The 23,551-nt window shown below is 39.8% G+C and overlaps 1 protein-coding gene and 1 non-coding gene across 7 annotated transcripts in view; both read left to right on the top strand.

Annotated features, from left to right (window-relative positions):
- The window catches only part of NCOA2 (nuclear receptor coactivator 2), a 303,539-nt gene that overhangs the window by 192,081 nt on the left and 87,907 nt on the right, over positions 1-23,551 (top strand). For all 6 annotated transcript variants that reach the window (XM_059394696.1, XM_059394697.1, XM_059394699.1 and 3 more), the window contains exons 3-4: positions 3,582-3,686; positions 7,231-7,403. In XM_059394696.1, the coding sequence (XP_059250679.1) occupies positions 3,601-3,686; positions 7,231-7,403 (259 nt within the window). In that variant the 5' untranslated portion in view covers positions 3,582-3,600. The remainder of the gene's footprint in view (positions 1-3,581; positions 3,687-7,230; positions 7,404-23,551) is intronic.
- Positions 15,617-15,748, top strand: LOC132014784 (small nucleolar RNA SNORA72). Its single transcript, XR_009403424.1, has one exon. It is a non-coding gene; the product is annotated as a small nucleolar RNA SNORA72 (small nucleolar RNA).

Raw genomic sequence — 23,551 nt, 5'->3', positions numbered from 1 at the left:
CTTTCTTTCTTTCTTTCTTGTCTTTCCTTTCTTCCTAGTTCTTCCTTCCTTTCCTTCCTTCCATCCTTCCTTCCTTCCTTTTCTCTTTCCTGCCTTCCTCTCCTTTTTTTTTTTTTCCTTCCCCACCTGAGAGGCTCATCTTTTTTCCCTGGTTGATGAGCAGATTTTCAGAGGGAACATCCCCAGCCTGAGACCTCGGCTGGCAGAGTGCATCCACCTGCCTCTAATTGCTACGGACCCCTTTTTTTTCCTTTGGTGGTTTACAGGTTGGTTGGTGGTGTGCACTGGGTATACGTAGCCTCAGGAAGATACATAGGGGGTAGACATCAAAAAATAAGTAAGCGGGGCGCCTGGGTGGCTCAGTGGGTTAAGCCGCTGCCTTCGGCTCAGGTCATGATCTCAGGGTCCTGGGATCGAGTCCCACATCGGGCTCTCTGCTCAGCAGGGAGCCTGCTTCCCTCTCTCTCTGCCTGCCTCTCTGTCTACTGTGATCTCTCCCTGTCAAATAAATAAATAAAATCTTTAAAAAAAGAAATAAGTAAGCATGTTCATAAAACTTTTTTTTTTGAGGAAATGTGTTTAAGGTACCATCACATAATAAAAGAGAAAATTTAGCCCATAATAACTTACTTAAAGAGGAAATTAATCGTCTTTTAAAGTTGCAAGTGGAGTGGTTTGTGAGCAAGTGTTGAGTAGACTCAAGTAAAATATAAACGGTCTGCTCAAATGGTTTTAAAAAGTTTTCCTGATCTTTCTGATGGTACTCTATTTTTAAATATATATGGTGATACTTCGTTGGGGGGCAAATAATCATTTTAATCAACAGACTTAATACATACAGCTGCTATAGAGGGCATTTTGTTATATATTTTATATTTTGATGATAAAAATTTACTTGAATTTTTATGATTTATAGAACACTCCTTTCACAGTGAAAATCCTGGAGGTCACTTGTTAAAAGCTTACTTAGATTGGATGGGTAATGTTTTCTCTTACATGCTCATAAGTGAAACCATGAGAATTGTGGTTCCAAGAGAAACAGAGAAAAGGAATGTTCATGAGTATCATCCAAGAAGGGTTTTGGTGTTGAGGTTATTGCTTCACCCATTGTCCTTTTATACCTCCTGCAATGCCCTGGCTCCCTTCCTCACCATCAGAACGCCTAGGCCTTCCTCAAGGCCAGTTCAGTACCTCCCTAGCCCAGCCAGCAGTGTTTTTCTTTCTTGGACCTTAAAGTACATGGGGGTGTGCGCCTGTTACAGAATACTTTTACCAAGTTTACTTATTGCCATTTTTCCCATATACAGATGTATTTCTTCTCTTTCCTTGTTTTCTTCTGGAGAACAACATTCCTCCGCATGCTTCGAAGCCTGACATTTACTGGCAGTCAGGCAGTCTTTGAATGAATGAGTGAATGAATGGGTGAATGAGTGACATTGACAATGACAGTGACACTGAGATGGGCGGAAAGAGTCAAGCATGGAGACACACACAGTTCGTATCTTGCAGCTCCTCCCTCCTGACCTTTGCTTATGTGATTACTGGAAGAATGGCCTCTTTGATGAGGAGACCCTCGCCATAACATCTTCCTTAAAAGTAAGAGTGTGTAACCCTGTGTACAAATAACCCCAGCTCTGCCATTTGCTAAGCTGCTCAACTGCCCTGGGCTGGAGATGCTAATGATTATCCCCATTTAACAGAAAAGGTCATTAAGCCATAAGAGGTAACTTCTTAAGGTCCCTCAGCTAACCAAGTGGTAGAGCTGGGACACGGATTACGTGGCTACAGCTGCTCTGCCCAGTTGCCCCTCATAGTCTGTTTTAATGATTAAATTGTGTCCAGCAATTGCTGGATGCATAGTAAATGCTAAATGAATAACTTAGTACAGATTATACTTATTATCAGCCCCAAACTTTGCCCACGGTACAGGACCTTGGGACTTGGCTACATTGCTCCCAAGGCAGGAAGCTCAGGCCTTAGCTTTCAGATTGTCCCCTCCTCTGTGACCTGGTGAATATAGTGTGAAGTTGGTGCAGCCTCCCTCACCGATACAGTGTTTCTTCATCCTGCTTCCATGTGACTCTCAAGAAAATTCATTCCTCAGCCCCCTTGGATCAGAGCTGTGACCAGAAGGAGTGCTTGTAGGGAGACTGAGCGTTGCAGATTTTGCAGAGTGAAGGCTGGGCAGTTTGATGGGTATGTGTCAGTGCTACAGTGACTGGTCTTGGGTGCTGCTTTCTTAGCCCACCTTCCTCTTTGTCCTTTCTTCCTGAACCTGTTACTCTCTGGCCTTTTTCTGAAGTTCTTGACCTGTTCTACTGTCTTGCCCCTCCAACCGGTTTTTCCAGTCTAGAAAGGAAGAAAAGCCACTATAGAAAGCAAAAGGAGGGCGAAGGTGACTTTAGACCTGGGGAGACAGAAGGAAGGGGGAAGCTGCAGAGAACGGGAACTCTAAGAAAGACGTTTAAATGCTGACGTCATCTTTTTAGGCTGCATTTTTTTTTCTTTTGCTAAGCAGTTATTAAGCACCGTGTGCTGAAGCAACTACATGATTCCCCCAGTGTCTTTGTTAGTTCTTTCGTTTAGTTCTCGTAGAATTTAAACCTCTGTCACCCTGATCTTTACGTATTTAAATATTATTTTGATTATATTAATGATGACCCATGTGAACACAACTGATTCTCTTACTTTATGTCCTTTTATATTCTTACTGGAAGGAACCCAGCAAGCAGGAGCCAGTAATTGTCTTTCTTCATTAGGGTCAGTAGTGTTCCCTGATTTATTTATTTATTTTTTTTTTTTTTAAGGATATTTTAAGACCTTTGGTGATAGCAGCTAGAATTAGCCAAGGGAGGGTATCAGGAGCAGCAGGATGTGAGAGAGGAAACCACGGAGGGGAGGTGTGCTCAGGAAGGCCAGCTGGAGCTGCCGGAGAGAGGGTACCGAGGGCGGAGCAGCGAGGCAGCTGCTGCAGGGGTGGAGGGAACGGGAGACTCCACCAGGAGCAGCTACCTCCTCTCTTTGGGGAGCATTGCTTCTGGAAGCCTCGCGTGGGGCCAGGGTCCATTTTACCTGGGTGGATTTGGAAACATTGAGCTTAGTGGTGGGGCACTGCCTCTTCCCAGGGCTGGATGTCGTGGGTGAGCTATTGCAGCACACACTTCACATTGGTCAACCCCAAACAGAGACTGGGAGGAGCCCCTTACAACACTTGTAGTTTCCCCGTGGTGCAAGATCACTCCTGAAACCGAAGGCTGGCTGCAGAAACATGGGGCCAGCAGGTTGTAGTTCATGGTGCTGCTGAAATACATCATCTGCTTAAAGAGTCTGGGCCCAGTAAGGTAGGCTTGTTGGCTTCTGAAGTGTGAACCTTGATGAACACTTAATTTTTAAACAAGGTAAAAAAAAAATAGAGCCCCTTCTTTAGGAGTTACACATGCATATTAATCCAAACAATGTGTTAGTAACTGTGGTCAAATTTCTGATTGAAATTGAAGTTCTTTTATTGGTGGTAAATTGATCAGCCACTTTATCATCAGCTCTGTTCTCTCTCTTCCCCCCTTCCCCATTTCTTGTTTTAGTTGCTGATATGTGTTCAAGATGAGTGGGATTGGAGAAAACACCTCTGACCCATCCAGGGCAGAGACAAGAAAGCGCAAGGAATGTCCTGACCAGCTTGGACCCAGGTTAGAACTTGCAGAGAAACGGAATCAATATTCCCCATGAAAGTCACATGCGTGCAGCATTGACTTGACACCCCCTTTCCACCCTACCCGCCGGTCAAAATACTGTGTTTGGTTTTTCTCCTTAACAGTTAAACCTTGAATCTGTATTATTTGGCTTACATTTTGGTTATGCTGATTGGTTGCAGATTTTACTATTCTTTACAAGAAGACGAAAGCTTCATGCTGCTTCTGATGTCACCTGTGTACTTGACTGTTAAAGCAGGCTTATTATATGATTTTGAGTCTTCCACATTTTTTCTGTTAGATCACAAGACATGTTAAAGATAAGAAGATCCCATAGCAGAAGTTGCTGTTAATTTTACACTGTTTTATTTTTATTTATTTTTTTTGAGTTGGTGACAAAGATTGTGGGTCTTCAGTGAGTAAAACAAATAATTTAAAGCAAGTTCCATGTCATATATTATAGATGGAAGTGTGAGTTGCTCTGATCTCCATGCAGGGTAATTTAGCATGGTCTAGTAAAATTATAAATGTGTATCCTCTTTGAACTACAATCCACTACTAGGAATTTCCCAGAGTATGCTTTCACACTGGCAAAATGATAGACACTGAAGTTACTTATTACAGCATTGTTTAATAATTGCAGAAGATTAGGGAGAACTTAAGTGTCTGTAGGGAACTATTTAAACAGCTATGATACCTCCATAATCTGGAATGCAATACAGCAATGAAAAAGAGTGAAGCTGCTTAATGGATTGATATAAAAAGAATCTCGGGGGGAGGGGGTTTGGGAGAAGGGGGTGGGATTATGGACATTGGGGAGGGTATGTGATTTGGTGAGTGCTGTGAAGTGTGTAAACCTGGTGATTCACAGACCTGTACCCCTGGGGATAAAAATATATGTTTATAAAAAATAAAAAATTAAAAAAAAAAAAATATTTGCCTAAAAAAAAAAAAATAAAAAAAAAATAAAAAGAATCTCTTAAGAACATTGTTACAGAGAAAAATAAGTTGTGAAACAGGAGTATTGAGTACTACCCTTTGTATAAACCACCCCTTCGTATAAACCATTTTTTTTAGGATAATGAAGAAACACTTAAGAGTTGTTAACCCATTTTGGGGGATCAGAACTAGTCTAATAGGGAACAAAGGTAGAATAGAGACTTCAATCTTTTGGTTACTTAAATCATGTAAATGATGTAAAAAGTTCACTAGGGGCACCTGGGTGGCTCAGTGGGTTAAAGCCTCTGCCTTTGGCTCAGGTCGTGATCCCGGGGTCCTGGGATTGAGCCCCGCATCGGGCTCTCTGCTTAGCGGAGAGCCTGCTTCCTCCTCTCTCTCTCTCTCTATGCCCACCTCTCTGCCTATTTGTGATCTCTGTCAAATAAATAAATAAAATCTTTTAAAAATAAATAAATAAATAAATAAATAAATAAATAAATAAATAAATAAAATAAAATAAAATAAAATAAAAAGTTCAGTAAAAGCAGCAACTTCTCTTAAATAGCCAAAAGATCAGCTGGAGAAGAACAGGGCAGAGGACTAGGAAAAGTCATTAAGACAGGAAGAGAGGGAGAAAGAGCAAAAATATTTTATGTTCCCTTTTCCCCTTTTCCTGCCAAACAGAACAAGTCTATTAAATTGCTGCTGAGCACATCCCAGCCCCCAACCCTCGGGTGCAGTATGTGGCCTCTACCTCCTGGCTGTCCACAGCCATCTGTCTGGCAAACTGCCTTTAATGCCCGGAAGTCCACTCAAGGAGGCAGTTTGATAAAATGAAGACCATTTTGACGGAGGCAGTTCTCCTGTGTCTCGCTGCCCTGGCACCCTGGTGCCCTGGTGCCGGGTGCGGAGCCTCCCGACCCCCTCCCCAGCGCTCTCAGGTCTTTGTACCACAGTTCCCCTTTCTCACCTATTTGTCATGTGTTCATCCATCTTATGGGGAGAGGGAGCTGAAGAGAAGTTGAGGGGGGCTAAGGGGTCCAGGGGGGAACTTGTCTCCTCCAGGTATCCCAGTCATTCCCTGCCATTCCCTGTACCTACTGAAGGAGAAGCTAGGAATAAAAATGAGATGTCAAAAAAACAAATTCTGGTCCCGTCTCTACCAGTAACTCACTGGGTAATCTTGGACAAGTTGTGTAACCACTGTGAAATGGAGAAATTGTCTTCTATCTCCGCTTTATTAGTTGGTGAAAATAAAGCTGATACTCGGAGGCAAGTATTACAGACTACAAATTCTTATCAATTGATATTATATATATTAAAAATACAGAAAGCTGCTACACGAAGCAACTTGCATTTCTTTTTTTTTTTTTTTAAGATTTTATTTATTTATTTGACAGAGAGAGATCACAAGTAGGCAGAGAGGCAGGCAGAGAGAGAGAGGAGGAAGCAGGCTCTCTGCTGAGCAAAGAGCCCGATGCGGGGCTCCATCCCAGGACCCTGAGATCATGACCTGAGCCGAAGGCAGCGGCTTAACCCACTGAGCCACCCAGGCACCCCCAACTTACATTTCTTATTTATTGTATAGTTTGAATGGCATTTAGTGGGCCCTCTACTAAAAAACAAAACAAACAAACAAAAAAAAACGAGCTGTATGCTGTTATTATCAAAGGGAACTTGCTATTTTGTCAAACTGAAATGAGAAGATCTTGCCAATTTTTATTTTTCCCTCCCTTGCATTAATTTTTTTTAAGATTTTATTTATTTATTTGACAGAGAGAGATCACAAGTAGACAGGCAGAGAGAGAGAGAGAGAGAGAAGAAAGCAGGCTCCCCGCCAAGCAGAGAGCCTGATGCGAAACTTGATCCCAGGACCCTGAGATCACGACCTGAGCCGAAGGCAGTGGCTTAACCCACTGAGCAACCCAGGCGCCCCCCTTGCATTAATTTTTTAATATTTTAGTTGAACTTGGACCATTTGTATATATTTTGTACGTCATTCAACTTGGATAGTTAACAAATACCCTAGGTCAGTTTCACATTTTGTTTCTGACTGTACTGTGGTTTTTTGCATTATCTAAAAATAATTGTTTGGTTTGATAACCAACATCCTAAAGAAGTCTGTGAAATTACGGAGATTTACCAAAAATCCCCACAGTGTATTTATTCCCATTATAACGAGGTTAGGTTCCCTTTCTTCTTTTACTAACCCTAGTAAATTTTTAAAAATTTTATAACATAATCTGCCTTACTTTTCTAAAACTTTTCCTTTGTGTATTCAACAATAAATTTGATGCCTGCCTCTGCCAAGTGTTGTATTAAGCACAGTGATGAGCAAATCATCCTGAGCTTTGTCACTGTGAAGCTTACTGTCCAGTGGAAGACATGATATACATAGAGCAAACAGTCACACAAGTAAATCTATGATCATGTACTGGGATGAGTTTGATTTCAGAAAAAACACGTGTAACACTTAAGGCAAGTTGAGGGGTTTTTTTCCCTCTGCAAAGTACTTCCATGTTTAGGTTAGTAACTTTTGTTTGCTACTTTTATATTAGAACTTGTTTAACATGCTTATGTTGTTGTTGTTTTTTTTTAATAGTCCCAAGAGGAGCACTGAGAAACGTAATCGTGAACAGGAAAATAAATACATCGAAGAACTTGCAGAGCTGATTTTTGCAAATTTTAATGATATAGACAACTTTAACTTCAAACCTGACAAATGTGCAATCTTAAAAGAAACTGTGAAGCAAATTCGTCAGATCAAAGAACAAGGTAAGAAGCCTGAATTAATCTTTTGGAGAGTTTATCCAGGTTCTGTTTTTTCATATGTGAGAAGTCCCTTCAGAGTCCCTTTAATCCATTTCTTATGTTTAAATTATTGATGAGGAAATGATGTCACAGTGCAGATGAATGCAAGTATCACTTGCAGGGGTTTATAAATAGGCTTTATATAAAATTCAGCAATTCCCTAAAGACAGAGGAGACTGAGGTGAGGCAGGGTGATGTAACTTTTCATCTAGTAAAACTCAATTAGGTGCCCACTGATTCTCCTCCCCTACCTTGGAATTTTCATTGCTGCACAGCTAGGGTCTGTCATAATTTGCAAGTGAGGAGCCAACTAAAGATGGAAACCAGAAGTAAGGAAGTGAGCCACCTCCTGTCTCAGCTAGTCAGCATATTTGATTAAGTCTCAGCCTCAACTGGCCATGCCGCTAGATTAGAATTTCATATCCTGAATGACAAGAGATTTGAAAGGCTCAAGCCTCTAGTCAAAATTCTTTTGTGAGTTGAAACACAGAACATGACAGCTTTCTTCCTGGAGTTTTGTTTTGTTTTGTTTTGTTGTTTTTGTTTTTGTTTTTTGAGATAATTTTCTGCCTCTCTTCTTTGAAGAAAAAAAAATTTAAGAAAATAATATTTTAAAAAACATTGGACTTAGTGGTGCCAAAAAAAAAAAATCAGTATTAGACAAGTACGAACAGTGTTCTGGGTGCTTAGAGCCAATGTATACTCTTAAAGTATTCACACACTGCTTTCCTTCGGGGCGAGGGAGATTGTGATCTCTTGTAATCTGCTTTTGAATGCATCCTCTCAGTTCATTTTTTTTTTTTATCTACCTTTTATGTGATATTCAAAAGAGGCAGATTTTAGAAAAATAATGTCTTTGTGTAGGTATATGACCTAAAACTTCCCATCTGTTATCAAATCTTAGCTGCCTATTTGCATATCATCATAATAGCGTTTTTCATTTTCATACATTTACTATTAAGCTAAGTTTTACATAAAACAGTGTTACAAATGTAGTTCTGCCTTCTAAGAACTTAAAAATACATGCCTAAGGTACACAACACAGTTTCTAATACAAGCCCACTCTGAAAATCAGTCTTTATTTCCTGGTTTCGCCACCAAAGTTCTATTACTCGGCAGTCACCATTCCATGAGTTTCTGCTCTCAGTTCCTGCCTCGGTCTCCCTTCATCTCTTTCTTCTTCCCTCTTTTCCCTTTGAGATCCAAAACTCAGTTATCAAAACTCAGTTTAATCTCCATTTTATATCTTCTCCATTTTGGGGGCAGACCAGCAAAGAATAGAATAATATTCTAACAGCTCTTAGGAGAAATAATTGGTTAAAGTTTCATAGTACTTGGAAATTGCTGTTTCTCTCATTGCTGAGATTATGGTGGAGAAGCAAGCTGCTTGCTTCAGGCTTCTAGAGATTTTGAAAGATACAATTTTGTGAACATTGCATGTTAGGCAGTGCTTTTGCACTTTAAAACACTTATGTATTTTTTTACTATCGAGGTCTTGCACAAGGTTTTAAAAGTTTTGCAAAACCTTGGTAATTCCCCCTTGCAACCATAAAACACGTTAAGATGTGCCACGCTGGGACTCTGCCATACTTTTACTGTAGGTTTAATCATCAGGCTGCATACCACAACCACCCAAGAAGCAGAAGCAATAAACACCCTGTCATGTCTTATTCTTATAATGTTCCTATTAATTTGCAGAGTAATGGGTTTTGAAAGGGGAAGCAGAAATTAAAAACCAAATGAAAAACACAGATGCACTTTCATGTTCTAATCTAATATTTTAAAAGTATTTTTTGTGTAACAAATTGTTTTTTTAAAAACAGCAGGACTTCAGAATCAAATCAGACAGAAGCTAGCTATGAATCCTGGGTCTGCCACTTACGAGCTCTTTGAACCTGGGCAAATTATTTTCTCTCTCTCAAACTCCCATTTCCTCATACAGAATTTAGCAGTCATAATATTGAGGTTGTGCGGTTGTTGAAATTATGAGCTATGTAAATGTACTCAGCCAATACATGTCAGCGTGAAGGCTTGGTAGGTATTCAGTAAATATCTTTTTCTTTCCTTTTTTTTTTTTTTTTTTAAAGATTTTATTTATTCATTTGACAGAGAGAGATCACAAGCAGAGAGGCAGGCAGAGAGAGAGGAAGGGAAGCAGGCTCCCTGCTGAGCAGAGAGCCCGATGCGGGACTTGATCCCAGGACCCTGAGATCACGACCTGAGCCGAAGGCAGTGGCTTTAACCCACTGAGCCACCCAGGTGCCCCATATTCAGTAAATATCTTTTTCATACTAAGCAGAAAGTAGCCTTCTTTCCCTTACCTATGCTAGGGTCTTCAGCGAGCTCTTACTTCAGATGAAGAATGGGAGATAAAAACCGTGGGAAAGTGGGTTATGAATATCCTTTCCTGTAGGGTCGTTGGAAGAAGGTACGGTTCTGAGGCCAGAGAATTCTGCGTAGCCTTTGCAGACCCTTCCGCTGCCAGCTGAAGTTCAAGAGCAGCACAGAAGTCAGACCCAAGCCCTTCTCTCTCGTTCTTCTTGCCCAACAGATCCCCCTTTCGATCGGTATAAATTAAGTCCAGCCATCATCTTTCCAGTGTTTCCAAACTTCATTTTTTCAGTCGCAGGTCTCAGATTGAGTAAAACCTTAATTGTGCTAGAGCAGTTCAGCTGGATTGCTTGAGGATACCCACTAAAGAATACACCTGGGGTGGGGGGCGGGGGTGGAATCCACCTCAGGAAAGCCGGGCTCATATTGAAGGCGCCAGCCCGTGTCAGAATCTCAGGGAGCTGAGCCAGGCATGCAGGGCTTTTCCTCAGTCATCAGCTGCCCCTTGAGTTCCCATCCACTTTGTAAATAGAGAGGAGAAAGGGTATTTTAAAGTGACCGAAATGATGGGACTTTGGTGGGAGAATTGCCAGCTGTTGAAGTACGTCAGCCTTCTCCTGTGTAAGCGTGTTATGAGACCCATGCCTGACAGACCCCAGCCCCCCAACAGCACGTGCACTGTGTGGACCCCGCGGCAGCAGAGCAGATACACATCCTGTGGACTCAGGCCCTTACACCAGGTTTGTGATATGGAGGTGTTGATGTTTTGAGACGATGCTGATAATGTTTAAAACTTCTGGCTCCTATAACTTAACGATAATAGTTCATGAATAGTGAATAACCTTTTTTCGTAATTGGGGAGGCATTAGCTTCTGTTCCACAGAAGAGGAATAACTAGTATGAAAAATACAGATGATTTAATCTGGAATTACTAGTCCAACTTCACACTCCTTAGCTGGAAACTCCATAAAAATTTCTGTGGAAAATACCTAGTAGTAATTCCTGTGCTCTTAAAAAATAAGCGCCTGAGCCTGGGTGGCTCAGGTGGTTAAGCGTCTGCCTTCCACTTAGGTCATGATCCAGGGTTCTGTGATAAGAGTCCGGTATGCGAATCCCTGCTCAGTGGGGAGTCTGCTTCTCCCCCTGTCCTTCTCCTAACCCCTGCTTGTGATCCCTCGCTCTCAAATAAATAAAACCTTAAAAAAAAAAAAAAAAAAGAATGAAAGAGAAAAAAAGTAACAGGCTACATAAAAGACCATTCTGGTTTCTCATTGTGATTACTCTAATGACACAGTTTTGATTTCAGTGCCATTTTGAGAACATTGGGATCCCAGATTGCTTTGTACTTATGAATTTCCCCTATAGAAAATAACATTTAAAAAAGTATTTTAAAAGAAGGTGAGGTCCTGTGGTATGCTGGAATCACTCATATCAACCAATGAAAGCCAGTTTTTCAGTTTCAAGAATTTTTAAAGCCAAATGATGAGCACAGCCATTGTTGAAAATTATACAGACTTAAAAAAATTACATAGACTTACAATTAAATTATATTTTAAAAAGCCAAGGAAGACTTAAATTTATCATTTTCTAATTCTTCTACTGCATTTTGCTGTTATCTATGCACTAGAGGCTCATGGCAACTTGAATCACCTACATGATAGAAATACTATGAAGTGGTGGCCACTCTGCATCTCTTCCTAAGTCCACCTTCAATAATGTCACTGTGGCTGATTGCAAATACAGTCTTGACACCCTGGAAATCAAGGCTTGATTTATTGTTTCTTGGCTGTCATTTTAGACTTAAAAAGTAAGGGAGATTTTGGGGGGGAAAATTATGGAGAAAATGTTAATTACCTTCTGACATTTTTTTTTTTTTAAGATTTATTTATTTATTTATTTATTTGATAGAGAGAGAGAGAAAGAGAAAGAGAGAGCATGAGAGGGGAGAAGGTCAGAGGGAGAAGCAGACTCCCCATGGAGCTGGGAGCCCAATGTGGTGCTCCCAGGACTCCGGGATCATGACCTGAGCCGAAGGCAGTTGCTTAATCAACTGAGCCACCCAGGTGCCCCCCTTCTGACATTTTTTTAATCAACTGACATTTTAACATTAAGTAGCCATTATGTGCATATACAAAAGATAATATCCAGTTCAGCAAAAAAAAAAGTCACTTGCAATTGACAATTGCATTTCTGCACACAGCATCTTCATACATTTTCATTATTTCATTTTTGTCTTGTTAACTTAAATGAAAATTTTAACCAATATTCATATTGGAACTGTTTTTTATCCGTGGTAATCAAAGATTGGTTGCAACCCAAGAATTTGGCAAAAATTCATGGAAGCATTCTGTAAGAATCAGTTGGCTATGTAGAATTGACAGTAAAGGAGTATTGTATTATCATTATACATTATATGCTGTACATCCTTTATACGAGTAAAATTTGTAGTAAATATCATGATGCTTACTATTTTTCCCCCAGAGAGCTGGGTTTTTAAGTATTTCCCAGTATACCACTTGTAGCCATGGAGGTGGGAAGGTTGGATTATAAATGTAGGTGAATCAGATTCATAATCTAATGAGATTATTAAGAATTCAAGAAAATAGTCATGGAAACAATCTAATCTTAGCCTATAAAAGTTCATATGGAGCCTATTAAAAATACGTTTTCCTTTCCTATTCTTTTTTTCCCATCTTAAATGCATGAAGTTCTTCCAGTGGAAATTGTCATTCAAGCTGAAGCCTGAGCTTGAGCTAATAGCTGTCATGAAGCAAAGTAAGCAGAAGGGCTCTGATTATCAGATGTCTTTCAGGGATCATATTTCTATAAATCAGGCTTTTGGGGAGATGCTCCTAGGCCTTGGTTAGGTAGCATGTGATGAAACCTTAGGGTGTTGATGGCAGAGGCAGGTTAGGAAACTCCGCCTCTCTTGGGCATGCACTTGTAGATAATAATCCGTGTAATAATCTCTTTAAGATCATAAGCTTTATGATCTAAAATGAACACAGTCTCTCTTCTCCCCAGTTGTATGACCACATGCAAGTTTCTTAACATCTTTGGGTTTTAACTTCCTAATCTGTAAAAGGAGGGTAAGTTCTTGTGAAGCATATGCTCAATAATGTTTATTTAGGACTTAATCTAGTCCTTGGCACATACTTACTAAACAGTAGTTATTACTCTTATTATTGCCTCTGACATCTGTACTTGGAATCATCATCCAAGAAGATCTAGGTTTCCTCCCTGAGGACTTCAGGACTGGGGACTCACTACTGAAACTAGATTTTGGATTCTTTGTTACAATTTTAAGCCTTAATGTTCTCATAGTGTTGATTCTTTTTACTTTTCATGTAGAAGTAAGTAAATAAAAACTATCCAATTACGCAGTCAAACAAAAAATACACATAACAGATATGTTGGTGTGACTACATCTGGATCCCTCCCTCTGACTCTGTTGCTCCTGCTGGACCTTTCTGGTACCTGCTTGTCCCTGTTACCCAAGTGGCATTTTCAAGAATCTTGCTTTAAGGAGAACTAAAGAGGGCAGAGTCCTGACAGTTTTTATCTCATCTGTATTTACTTCAATGCAGGAATGAATCTGACTGGCCTTAGTTTTCTCTTGAAGACCTGAAACTGTTACATGTTTCCATATATCCAGTAATAAATCAGACTTTATTTCATTGATAATATAGTCAATGATTGGCATTATGTTCTTGGCATTGCAATTTTTAATAAAGATACTTTTCTAATGATGTATAAATTCACTTTCATAGTTTTATGTGAATTAATGGCTCAGATTATTAATGAAATCCTTCAAATTAGCAAGCGGGGGTAGAATGCCTGCTGTCATTTCTTCTTAGGATCCCCCCCCCCCACTTTTTCCTAAGTATATGGAAGGGGTTATTTTGTTTATTTAACAGCTTTCAAATGGGGAGGATTTAAGTAATTTAACGTACCCTAATGCTTTAGGATTTCAGCAGTTTATGACATGAGCTGTGATTTCAAGGCTTAAACTAGCTTCCATACTCTACAGAATGTAGACCTCCTTTCTCTTCTTGATCATCTACTGGTATGGAAAGAAGTTAATTCTGAGGGGTGCCTGGGTGGCTTAGTCCGATAAACGTCTGCCTTTGGCTCGGGTCATGATCCCAGGACCACCTGGGATTGAGCCCCACATCGGGCTCCTTGCTCTTCAGGGAGTCTGCTTCTCCCTCAGCCCCTCCTCCACTCGTTCTCTCAGTCTCTCCCAAATAAATAATCTTTTTTTTTTTTTTTTTAAAGGAAAGTAATTCTGACACTGCACTGCGTGTGTTGATTTCATTCAAAAGCAAGCATCATTTGGTAAATGTTTTATTGAGTAAATCCTATATGCAAGACATACTGTTCTTCACTAGGTGGGAATCCAACAATCAGTCAGTAACGTGATTGTTTTCCTTGGAACTTTTTCACTCATTTGGAGGGACATTGGCTTGTAGACAGCTAACTGGGAAACTGTAGAGGACAGTGGAAATAAGAATGATGACAAATGCTGGTGAAGATTGATTGCGGGGAGGGAGCAGGGTGGAGGCAGGTGGAGAGGGAGGGAGAGAGAGAGAGAATATCAGGCTATCTCCACGCTGAATGCAGGGTCTGACGCAGAGCTCAGTCTCATAACCATGAGATTATGACCTGATGCAAAATCAAAAGTTGGACATTCCACCGTCTGAGCCACCCAGGTGCCCCTTTATTTTATTATTTTTAAGTTTCAGTTGTAGTATAGTCAACATACAATATCATATTAGTTTCAGGTGTACAGTGTCATGATTTGACATTATGTATATCACAGATTGCCTCACCATGATAAGTGTAGTTATCATCTTTTACCGTAGAAAGTAAGTGCAGTATTATTGACCATATTCTCTATACTATACTTTTTCATTCCTGTGACTTATTTTATAACTGGAAGTTTGTACCTCTTAATCCCCTTCATCTGCTTCTCCCATCCCCTGTCTCACTTCTCCCCTCTAGTAACCACCAGTTTGTTCTGACTATGTAGAATTGACAGTAAAGAGTATTGTATTATCAAGTGTTTTTACAAGTGTTTCTGGTTTTTTGTTTGTTTCTTAGATTGCATATCTATGTGAAATCATATAATGTTTGTCTTTCTCTGTCTGACTTCTTTCACTTAGCATAGTACTCTCTAGATCTGTCCATATTGTTTCAGATGCATAATTTCATTCTTTATTATGGCTGAGTGATACCTGTACATGGTATAAACACACACCCCACATCCTTTTTGTCCATTCATCTATCATTGGGACAGTTGGGTTGCTTTTGTATCTTGGCTGTTATAAATGATGTTGCAGTAAACAGGGGTGCATACAGCTTTTTGAATTAGTGTTTTTATTATTTGGGGGTAAATGTCCAGCAGTAGAATTACTGGATCGTGTGATACTTCTATTTTTCATTTTTTGAAGTACCTCCATACTGTTTCCCTCAATGATTTTACCAATTTACATTACCACCGACAGTGGAAGACTTTTCTCCACATCCTCACCAGCACTTGTTATTTCTTGTCTTTTTGATACTAGTCATCCTGACTGGTGTGAGGTGCTGTTTCACTGTTGTTTTGATTTGCATTTGCCGGATGGTTAGTGATGTTAGGTATCTGTTGTTGTTGTTGAACATCTTTTCATGTGCCTCTCAGCCATCTATATGTCTTCTTGGGAAAAACATCTATTCAGGTCCTCTGCCCATTTTTTAATTGGATTTTGGGGTTTTGGTGTAAAGTTGTATGAGTTCTTTATATATTTTGGATACCAACCTCTTGTCACAATATATCATTTACAAATATCTTCTATCTTCTCCCACCATGAATATTTCCACTGTTCTGATTTTGTAATAATCACAGCAGGCTAACCATTTGCTATAATAAGACCATGCGTGTGTTCCCAGACTTTGTTCTTTCCCTAGGTCTGGTTTTATCAGTGCTGGTGATAAACCAAGTCTGATTTTTTTTTTCCCAATGTCTGATTTACATGATGCATCATATGTAGGAAATGTCTATGACTGTAGGATTATAATCATCCTTGAGAAATGACAACAAAACAAGTGTAATAACTTTTGAAGATAACCATTGCTAATTTGATGATTTACCAGTTGCCATTAAATGAACTGTAAAACTAAAAACAAAAACAAATACCTTCTCCTATTCAGTAGGTTGCTTTTTTCATTTTGTTGTTGGGTTCTTTCCCTATGCAAAAACTTTTTAGTTTGATGTAGCCCCACCTGTTTATTTCTTGCTTTTGTTGCAGTTGCCTGAAGAGAAAAATCTAAAAATGTGTATTAATAAGACCAGTGTCCGATGGTTTACTGGTTGTGTGTTCTTTCAGGATTTTTATGGTTTCAGGTCTTAAATTTAGGTCTTTAATTCATTTCGAGTTTATTTTTGTATATGGTATAAGCAAGTGGTCCAGTTTCTTCTCTTGCTAGTTGTTCTCTTCTCTTGTTAGTTGTTCAGTTTTCCCCAACACCATTTATTGAAGAGACTGTCTTTTCCCTTTAGATATTCCTGCCTCCTTTGTCATAGATTAATTGACCGTAAAAACATGGACTCTCTATTCTGTTCCACTGATATCTTTGTTTTTGTGCCAGTGCCATACTGTTTTGATTACTATAGCTCAGTAGAATAGTTTGAAATCTGTGGTGGCACTACCTCCAGCTTGTTCCTTCTCAAGATTGCTTTGGCTGTTGAGGGTCCTTTATGCTTCCATGCAATTTTTTATTTGCTCCAGTTCTGTGAGAAATACTGTTGGTATTTTGGTAGGGATTGCATTGAATCTGTAGACGACTTTCACTACTATGGACATTTTCATATTAATTCTTTTAGTCCATGAGCGTCTTTCCATTCATTTGTGTTATCTTCAGTTTCTTTCATCAATATCTTACAGTTTTCAGAGTATAGGTTTTCACCTCCTTAGTTAAATTTATTCCTACTTCGGTTTTTGTGGGGGGGGGGTATGGGGTTTTTGGGTTAATACAGTTGTAAATGGGAAGTTGTCTCAACTTACCTTTCTGCTGGTTCATTATTATTGTATAGAAATGCAACAGAATTTTGTAACTTGCCACCTAACTGAATTCATTTTTTAGTTCTGGTGGGTTTTTTGTGGAGTCTTTGAGTTGTTTTTGTTTTTGTTTTTTAATTTTTAAATGAAGATTTTATTTATTTATGTGAGGGAGAGCAGGGGGAGGAGCAGAGGGAGAGGGACAAGCAAGCTCCGCATTGAGCATGGAGCCCGTTGTGGGGCTCAGTCTCATGACCCTATGATCAGGACCTGAGCCAAAATCAAGAGTTAAGACACTCAACCAACTGAGGCACTCAGGTGACCCTAGGAAGTAATTAATTTCTTCCTTTCTACCTTCCTTTCTCTTTCTTCCTTCCTTTCCCTTTCCTTCTCCTTTTTTTCCCCCTTCCCTTCCCTTTCCCTCTGAGAGACAGAGAGTGAGGGGAGGGGGAGGTCAGAGGGAGAAGGAGACTCCCCACTGAGCAGGTAGCCTGAGGGCTCTGTCCCAGGACCCCAAATGCAGTCACCCAGGCACCCCCTAGGTGTCTATATATAATATCGTGTCATCTACAAATAGTGACAGTTTTACTTCTTTCTTACCAATTTGGATGTTGTTTTTTTCTCTGCGTGCTGTGACAAGGATTTCCAGTACCACATTGAATAAAAGTGGGCATCTTTGTTTTGTTCCTGGTATTAGAGGAAAAGTTGTCAGGTCTTCACCATTGAATACAAGGCTAGCTGTGGGTTTGTCATGTCATGTGTGACCTTTATTATTTTGAGGTATGTTCCCTCTATACGCACTTCACTGAGATTTATCATCAGGGGATGTCTAATTTTGTCAATGCTTTTTTTGCATTTATTGACATCATATGATTTCTACCCCTTATTTTGTTAATGCGCTGTATCACATTGGTTGATTTGCAGATCCTGAACCCTTCTTGTATCCCTGGAATAAATCCCACTTAATTGTGGTGAATGATCCTTTTAGTGTATTGTTGAATTTGGTTTGTTGATATTTTGTTGAGGATCTTTACATCAGTGTTTATCAGTGTTTCGTTTTAGTGTCAAGGCAATGCCTGCCTCATAGAATGAATTTGGAAAAATTCAATTTCAATTTTTTTGGAATAGTTTGAGATGAATAGCTTTATTCATTCATCACTCAATAAGCTTCCTTATCAGCTGCATAAGGAAGAATGCAGCTGATATTCTTCCTTAAATGTTTGGTTGGATTCACCTGGGAAGTCATCTGATCCTGGACTCTTGTTTATTTGGATTTTTTTTAATTATTGATTCAATTTTATTACTAGTAATTGGTCTTTTCGGATTTTCTGTTTCTTTCTGATTCAGCTTTAGAAGATTGTGTATTTCTAGAAATGGTTCCATATCTTCTAGGCAGTCTAATTTGTGGGAATATAAACTTCTGTATCAGTCTTTTATAATCTTTTGTGTTTCTCTGCTGTCAGAGGTGACTTATTCTTTTTCGTTTCTGATTTTATTTGAACCCTCTTCCCCCACCCCTCACCCCTTTTTTTATGAGTGTGGCTAAAGGTTGTTACTAATTTTTATCTTTTCAATGAAGCATCTCTTAATTTCATTGCTCTTTTCTATTATTCTTCTAGTCTCTATTTAACTCACTTCCACTTTGAACTTTGAACTTAACAAATTTCTACTTTGTTCTTCTTTTTCTAGTTCCTTTAGGTGTAAGGTTGAAGCATTTACTTGAGATTTTTCTCATTTCTTGAGTTTGGGCTGTATCTCTTAGAACTGCTCTTGCTGCATCCCAAGGTTTTTGAACCATTTTGTTTTCATTTTCCTTGCTCTCACGGTACTTTTTTTTTCCTCTTTGATTTCTTTGTTGACCCATTTTTTTGTTTAGTAGAATGTTTAGTCTCCACATACTTGCTTTCTTTTTTCTTGTTTCCCCTCCAGTTTTCTTCTTGTAACTGATTTTTAGTTTCTCACCACTATTAGAAAAGATGCTTGATATGACTACAGTCTCCTTAAATTTTTTGACACTTGTTTTGTGACCTAACCCAGTTTGTCCCAGAGAATATTCCGTGTGTACCTGAAAATAATGTATCTTGTGCTGTTTTGGGATGGAATGTTCTGTGTGTATATATATCTGTCAAGACCATCTGGTCTGAAGTGTCATCCAGAACCACAGTTAACCTGTTGATTTTCTGTCTGGATGATCCATCATTGATGTACCCCTACTCTGATTGTACTCCTGTCAATTTCTTCCTCTCTGCCTGTTAATATTTGTTTTATATTTTTAGGTGTTCCTATGTTGGGTATACAGATACTTAGAATATCTTGTTGAATTGATCATGCCCTTCTTTGTCTCTTGCTACAGTCCTGTTTTAAAGTCTGTTTTGTCTGATATAAATATTGCTACCTCAATTTTTTCTTTTTTGCTTCCATTTGCGTGGGATATCTTTTTCTGTCCTTTCGCTTTCAGTCTACATGTGTCTTTAGGTGTGAAGTGAGTCTCTTGTAGGCAACATAGAGATGGATTTTATTTTTTAATCCACTTAGTCACTCTAGGTCTTTTTGATTGGAGCATTTAGTCCATTTAAAGTGATTATTGGGGCACCTGGGTGGCTCAGTGAGTTAAAGCCTCTGCCTTCAGCTCAGGTCATGATCTCAGGGTCCTGGGATTGAGTCCCGCATCGGGCTCTCTGCTTGGCAGGGAATCTGCTTCCCTTCCTCTCTCTCTGCCTGCCTCTCTGCCTACCTGTGATCTCTGCCTGTCAAATAAATAAATAAAATCTTTAAAAAAAAAAATAAAGTGATTATTGATAGGTATGCGCTTATTGCCGTCATATGAATTGTTTCTTTGTTGTTTTTGTAGTTCTTCTTTGTTCCTTTCTTCTTCTAGAAAAGTGAGGTTATAGTAGGTGACATAGTTACGGTTGAGCAAAGAGGCCATCCAAACAGGAAGCAGAGGAACCTGAGCAAAGACACAGGAGGTCTCAAAGCGTATACTGGGTGTGAAGTCAGACTATTAAGCTACAGGATAGGATATTTTGGAGAATTTGGTTGATTTTGAGGCTGAAAAGGGCAGGTGAGAGCGAGGTGGGACAGTAGGTAAAGTACTGAAGCAATATTAAAATTTGGAAAAGGAGACAGAAAATGAGACTCTTAGCAGTCTTTATTAGAGTTGACTTAAAGTTGTCCACCATGGTCTCTAGATTCTAGAAATACTAGAAATGGGAAATTTATTTTTAAGATTTTATTTATTTATTTGAAAGAGAGAGAGAATGAGATAGCATGAGTGGAGAAAGGTCAGCGGGAGAAGCAGACTCCCTGCCAAGTAGGGAGCCCAATGTGGGACTCGATTCGGGGACTCCAGGATGATGACCCTAGCCGAAGGCAGTTGCTTAACCAACTGAGCCACCCAGGTGCCCCGGGAAACTTTTTTTTAATACTATTGACTTCAGGGGGTTGGGGCAGGGGGAAAGTACATAACCAATAAAACAGCAGTAACAAGAAAAATCTAAGTTAAAACATGCTAGAGAACTATAAAATACCTTAGTCATCTTTAATAAATATTTTATACGTAACGTCTTATTCATTTATATAACTTGTTGAGGGAAGTAGTAGAAAAGAAGTGAAGTAGTAGGAAAGAAGTGAAGAGGGAAGGACAGAATGGAAAGGTTGTAAGGGAGACCCACAAAGACAGACCAACAAAGACAAAGAAGAGCAACATACTAATGAGTATACGTGTTCACATTTAAACAAAAAGATAGGGGCGCCTGGGTGGCTCAGTGGGTTAAAGCCTCTGCCTTCAGCTCAGGTCATGATCTCAGGGTCCTGGGATTGAGCCCCACGTCGGGCTCTCTGCTCAGCAGGAAGCCTGCTTCCCCTCTCTGTCTGCCTGCCTCTCTGCCTACTTGTGATATCTCTGTCAAATAAAAAAATAAAATATTTTAAACAAAAAGATAAATCTTTTGATAAAAAATTTTATTTTGTAGTCTCTTATGACAGTCACTAATGACTTAAAACATTGTCTTTTTTTTTTTAAGATTTTATTTATTTATTTGACAGAGATCACAAGTAGGCAGAGAGGCAGACAGAGAGAGGAGGAAGCAGCCTCCCCACGGAGCAGAGAGCCTGATGTGGGGCTCAATCCCAGGACCCTGGGATCATGACCTGAGCCGAAGGCAGAGGCTTTAACCCACTGAGCCACCCAGGCGCCCCAAGCATTGTCTTTTTTTTATAGATTTATTTATTTGAGAGAGAGAGAGTGCATGCTCATGTAAAGGAAAGGGCAGAGGGAGACTGCCCTGAGCAGTCTCAGACTCCCAGACTCTCAGACTCTCCCAGTTTCAGACTCTCAGACTCTGCTGAGCTCGGAGCCTAGTGCAGGGCTTGACCCCAGATCCCTAAGCTCATCACCTGAGTAGAAATTGAGTCAGACACTTAACTGACTGAGCTATCCAGGTGCCTCAAGCATAGTCTTACTTGACAACTGTGGGCCCTTAGATAAGAGCCGGTGGCCTTAGCTCCCTAGCTCCCTCACCTTCTGCGTAAATCCCACCCCAATCCTTAGTGAAGAACGCCCACACTCGTGTCTGGGTTGCTCAGCCTTCCCCTGTCCTTGTCAGCAGGAGCTGATTCAGTGTCTCTCCATGCCTGCCTCTCTGCTGGGACTCAGAAACAGTCCCATCTGTCAGTGCGCACAGGGGAGCAGTACTGGGCCATTCCCACACAGCAGTCCACGAGGAGTGCTCCCTAAAACCCCGGGAGGGGCCAGGTTGGTACTCTGCCTCAACTTCAGGGACTGCCGATAAGCTTTGTGACGGAGTCCAGGAGAACAGCCTTCACCACAGCATACAGGTCCTTCCGTGATCTGCTTCCAGTCCCGTCATATTCTCCTTGCTCCAAGCCACCAACTCCGTGAACTCTTCTCCCCTCCCGCACACCTGGCACTGACACAGGCCTATACACACATGCACAGCGTCTTGCCTCTGTGTCTTCTGCCTGGAATGCTTCTCTCCTCTTAGCTCCTCTTAACTGGTTGACTGCCGCCTTCCTAGTAGTCCAGGAGGGTGGAGTGTTACAGTTGCTTGAGGTTTGTAAGACACGGTGAAAGGCTGGCTGGTGGAACATCCAGTGGCAAGGCGCCTTCACCACTACCCCATATCTGGCCTGTTTAGCCCACTACTGTGTTCTTATGTCCCATAGCCTCAGTTGTGTGCACCCTCAGGCTACTACCCTAGACCACTTACTGTTGCTAACCCATATTTATGGGGTTTTGCTTTTGCATCATTATTCATACCCTTCCCTCCCTATCTGGAATGCCTCCTTACCCTGTTTCTGTCTATTCCCACTAGAGTCTTAGTGTTCATTCTTCAAGGTTCGTCTCAAATACTGCTGTCTGAACAAAGAACTTCTGTATCCCGATCCATATAGACTGGTCTCTTGTGAATCTCCATATCGTTTTTTTCTTCTGATTAGTTTTTATGCGGGTTTTCCTTTTTCCTTCCCAACTGAATGACAAATTCCTTGATGTCAGAGATCATATCTACTTACCACTCACACCTGTGGCATTTCTGAGCACAGTGTTCTTAGTCATAAAATAAACACCTTAAAATTTTGTGATGCTAGCTTTTTATCTAGCATTGTATAATGGCTTTATATTGGGGGAAGATAGCACCCCAAATTTAAGAACTCGACATTTTTATTCTAATAATTGAGTAAGTATATTCTGACTCTTGTGTGTTTTTTTTTTAAAGATTTTATTTATTTATTTGTCAGAGAGAGAGCGAGCAAGAGCGAGCACAGGCAGACAGAGTGGAAGGCAGAGTCAGAGGGAGAAGCAGGCTCCCTGCGGAGCAAGGAGCCCGTTGTGGGACTCGATCCCAGGACACTGGGATCATGACCTGAGCCGAAGGCAGCTGCTTAATCAACTGAGCCACCCAGGCATCCCTATTCTGACTCTTGTATGATGATGTTAAATTACAACCTCTTTTCGACAGTATTTATAGTATTTTAGTTTGTGTCCTGAAAGTATGTTTGTGCCTCCTCAAGTGCGTTTGGTAAACTTTTAACTTTCTTAGGTTCTAATAAGTTTAGTTCTTGAGACTGTCTTAAAATAAGGATGACAGATGTGCACAACTTGTCAACTAGAATATATTTTGAAAAGCAGGGTAGGGGAGTATTTTATAGTTTTTGTAATTTTATTATGATCTTCAATTAATTTGAGATATTTTCCCTTATTTTAAATAGACATATTGTGTTAGACTAAAATATGTAGCAAATAGAAAGCATGCTCATATTTAGTGCTATGTGATACTGGATATATTGGTTTTGAAAGAACCCATATCTCAGATCTTGTCAGATACATTTAAATTTCCATGAGCTACAGTTACCTCTGATTAATTCTTCTTCGTTTGAAGAATGATATAATTTTTGAGAAATGAATTAAATATTTGGGATGTAATAGGGAGAAAGGAACAAGAGTTTCCAGTTGCATTATAGTTTTTGCTTATTATATAAGTGTGTCTGTATATGTAATTTATTCACTACTGAAGGTTAAAAATAATTATCAGATTTATAGTAACTAACATTGGAATAAATAAAAGATGTAGAACATGAATACCAGTATTTGATTGTTAATTGTTGTTACTCTCTGGTTGGTTTAGGCATTCTACTTACTCTTGTTTTCTTTTTTGTTTTTGTTTTTTTTTAACCAAATGAGTAAGAACAAGTTTATTTTCCCAACTTGTTGTACTAGTA

The sequence above is a fragment of the Mustela nigripes genome, chromosome 3 (genome assembly GCF_022355385.1).
Source record: "Mustela nigripes isolate SB6536 chromosome 3, MUSNIG.SB6536, whole genome shotgun sequence".
Taxonomy (NCBI): Eukaryota; Metazoa; Chordata; class Mammalia; order Carnivora; family Mustelidae; genus Mustela; species Mustela nigripes.
Note: the sequence above shows the minus strand (reverse complement) of the source record. Positions and strands in the feature narration are given on the sequence as shown.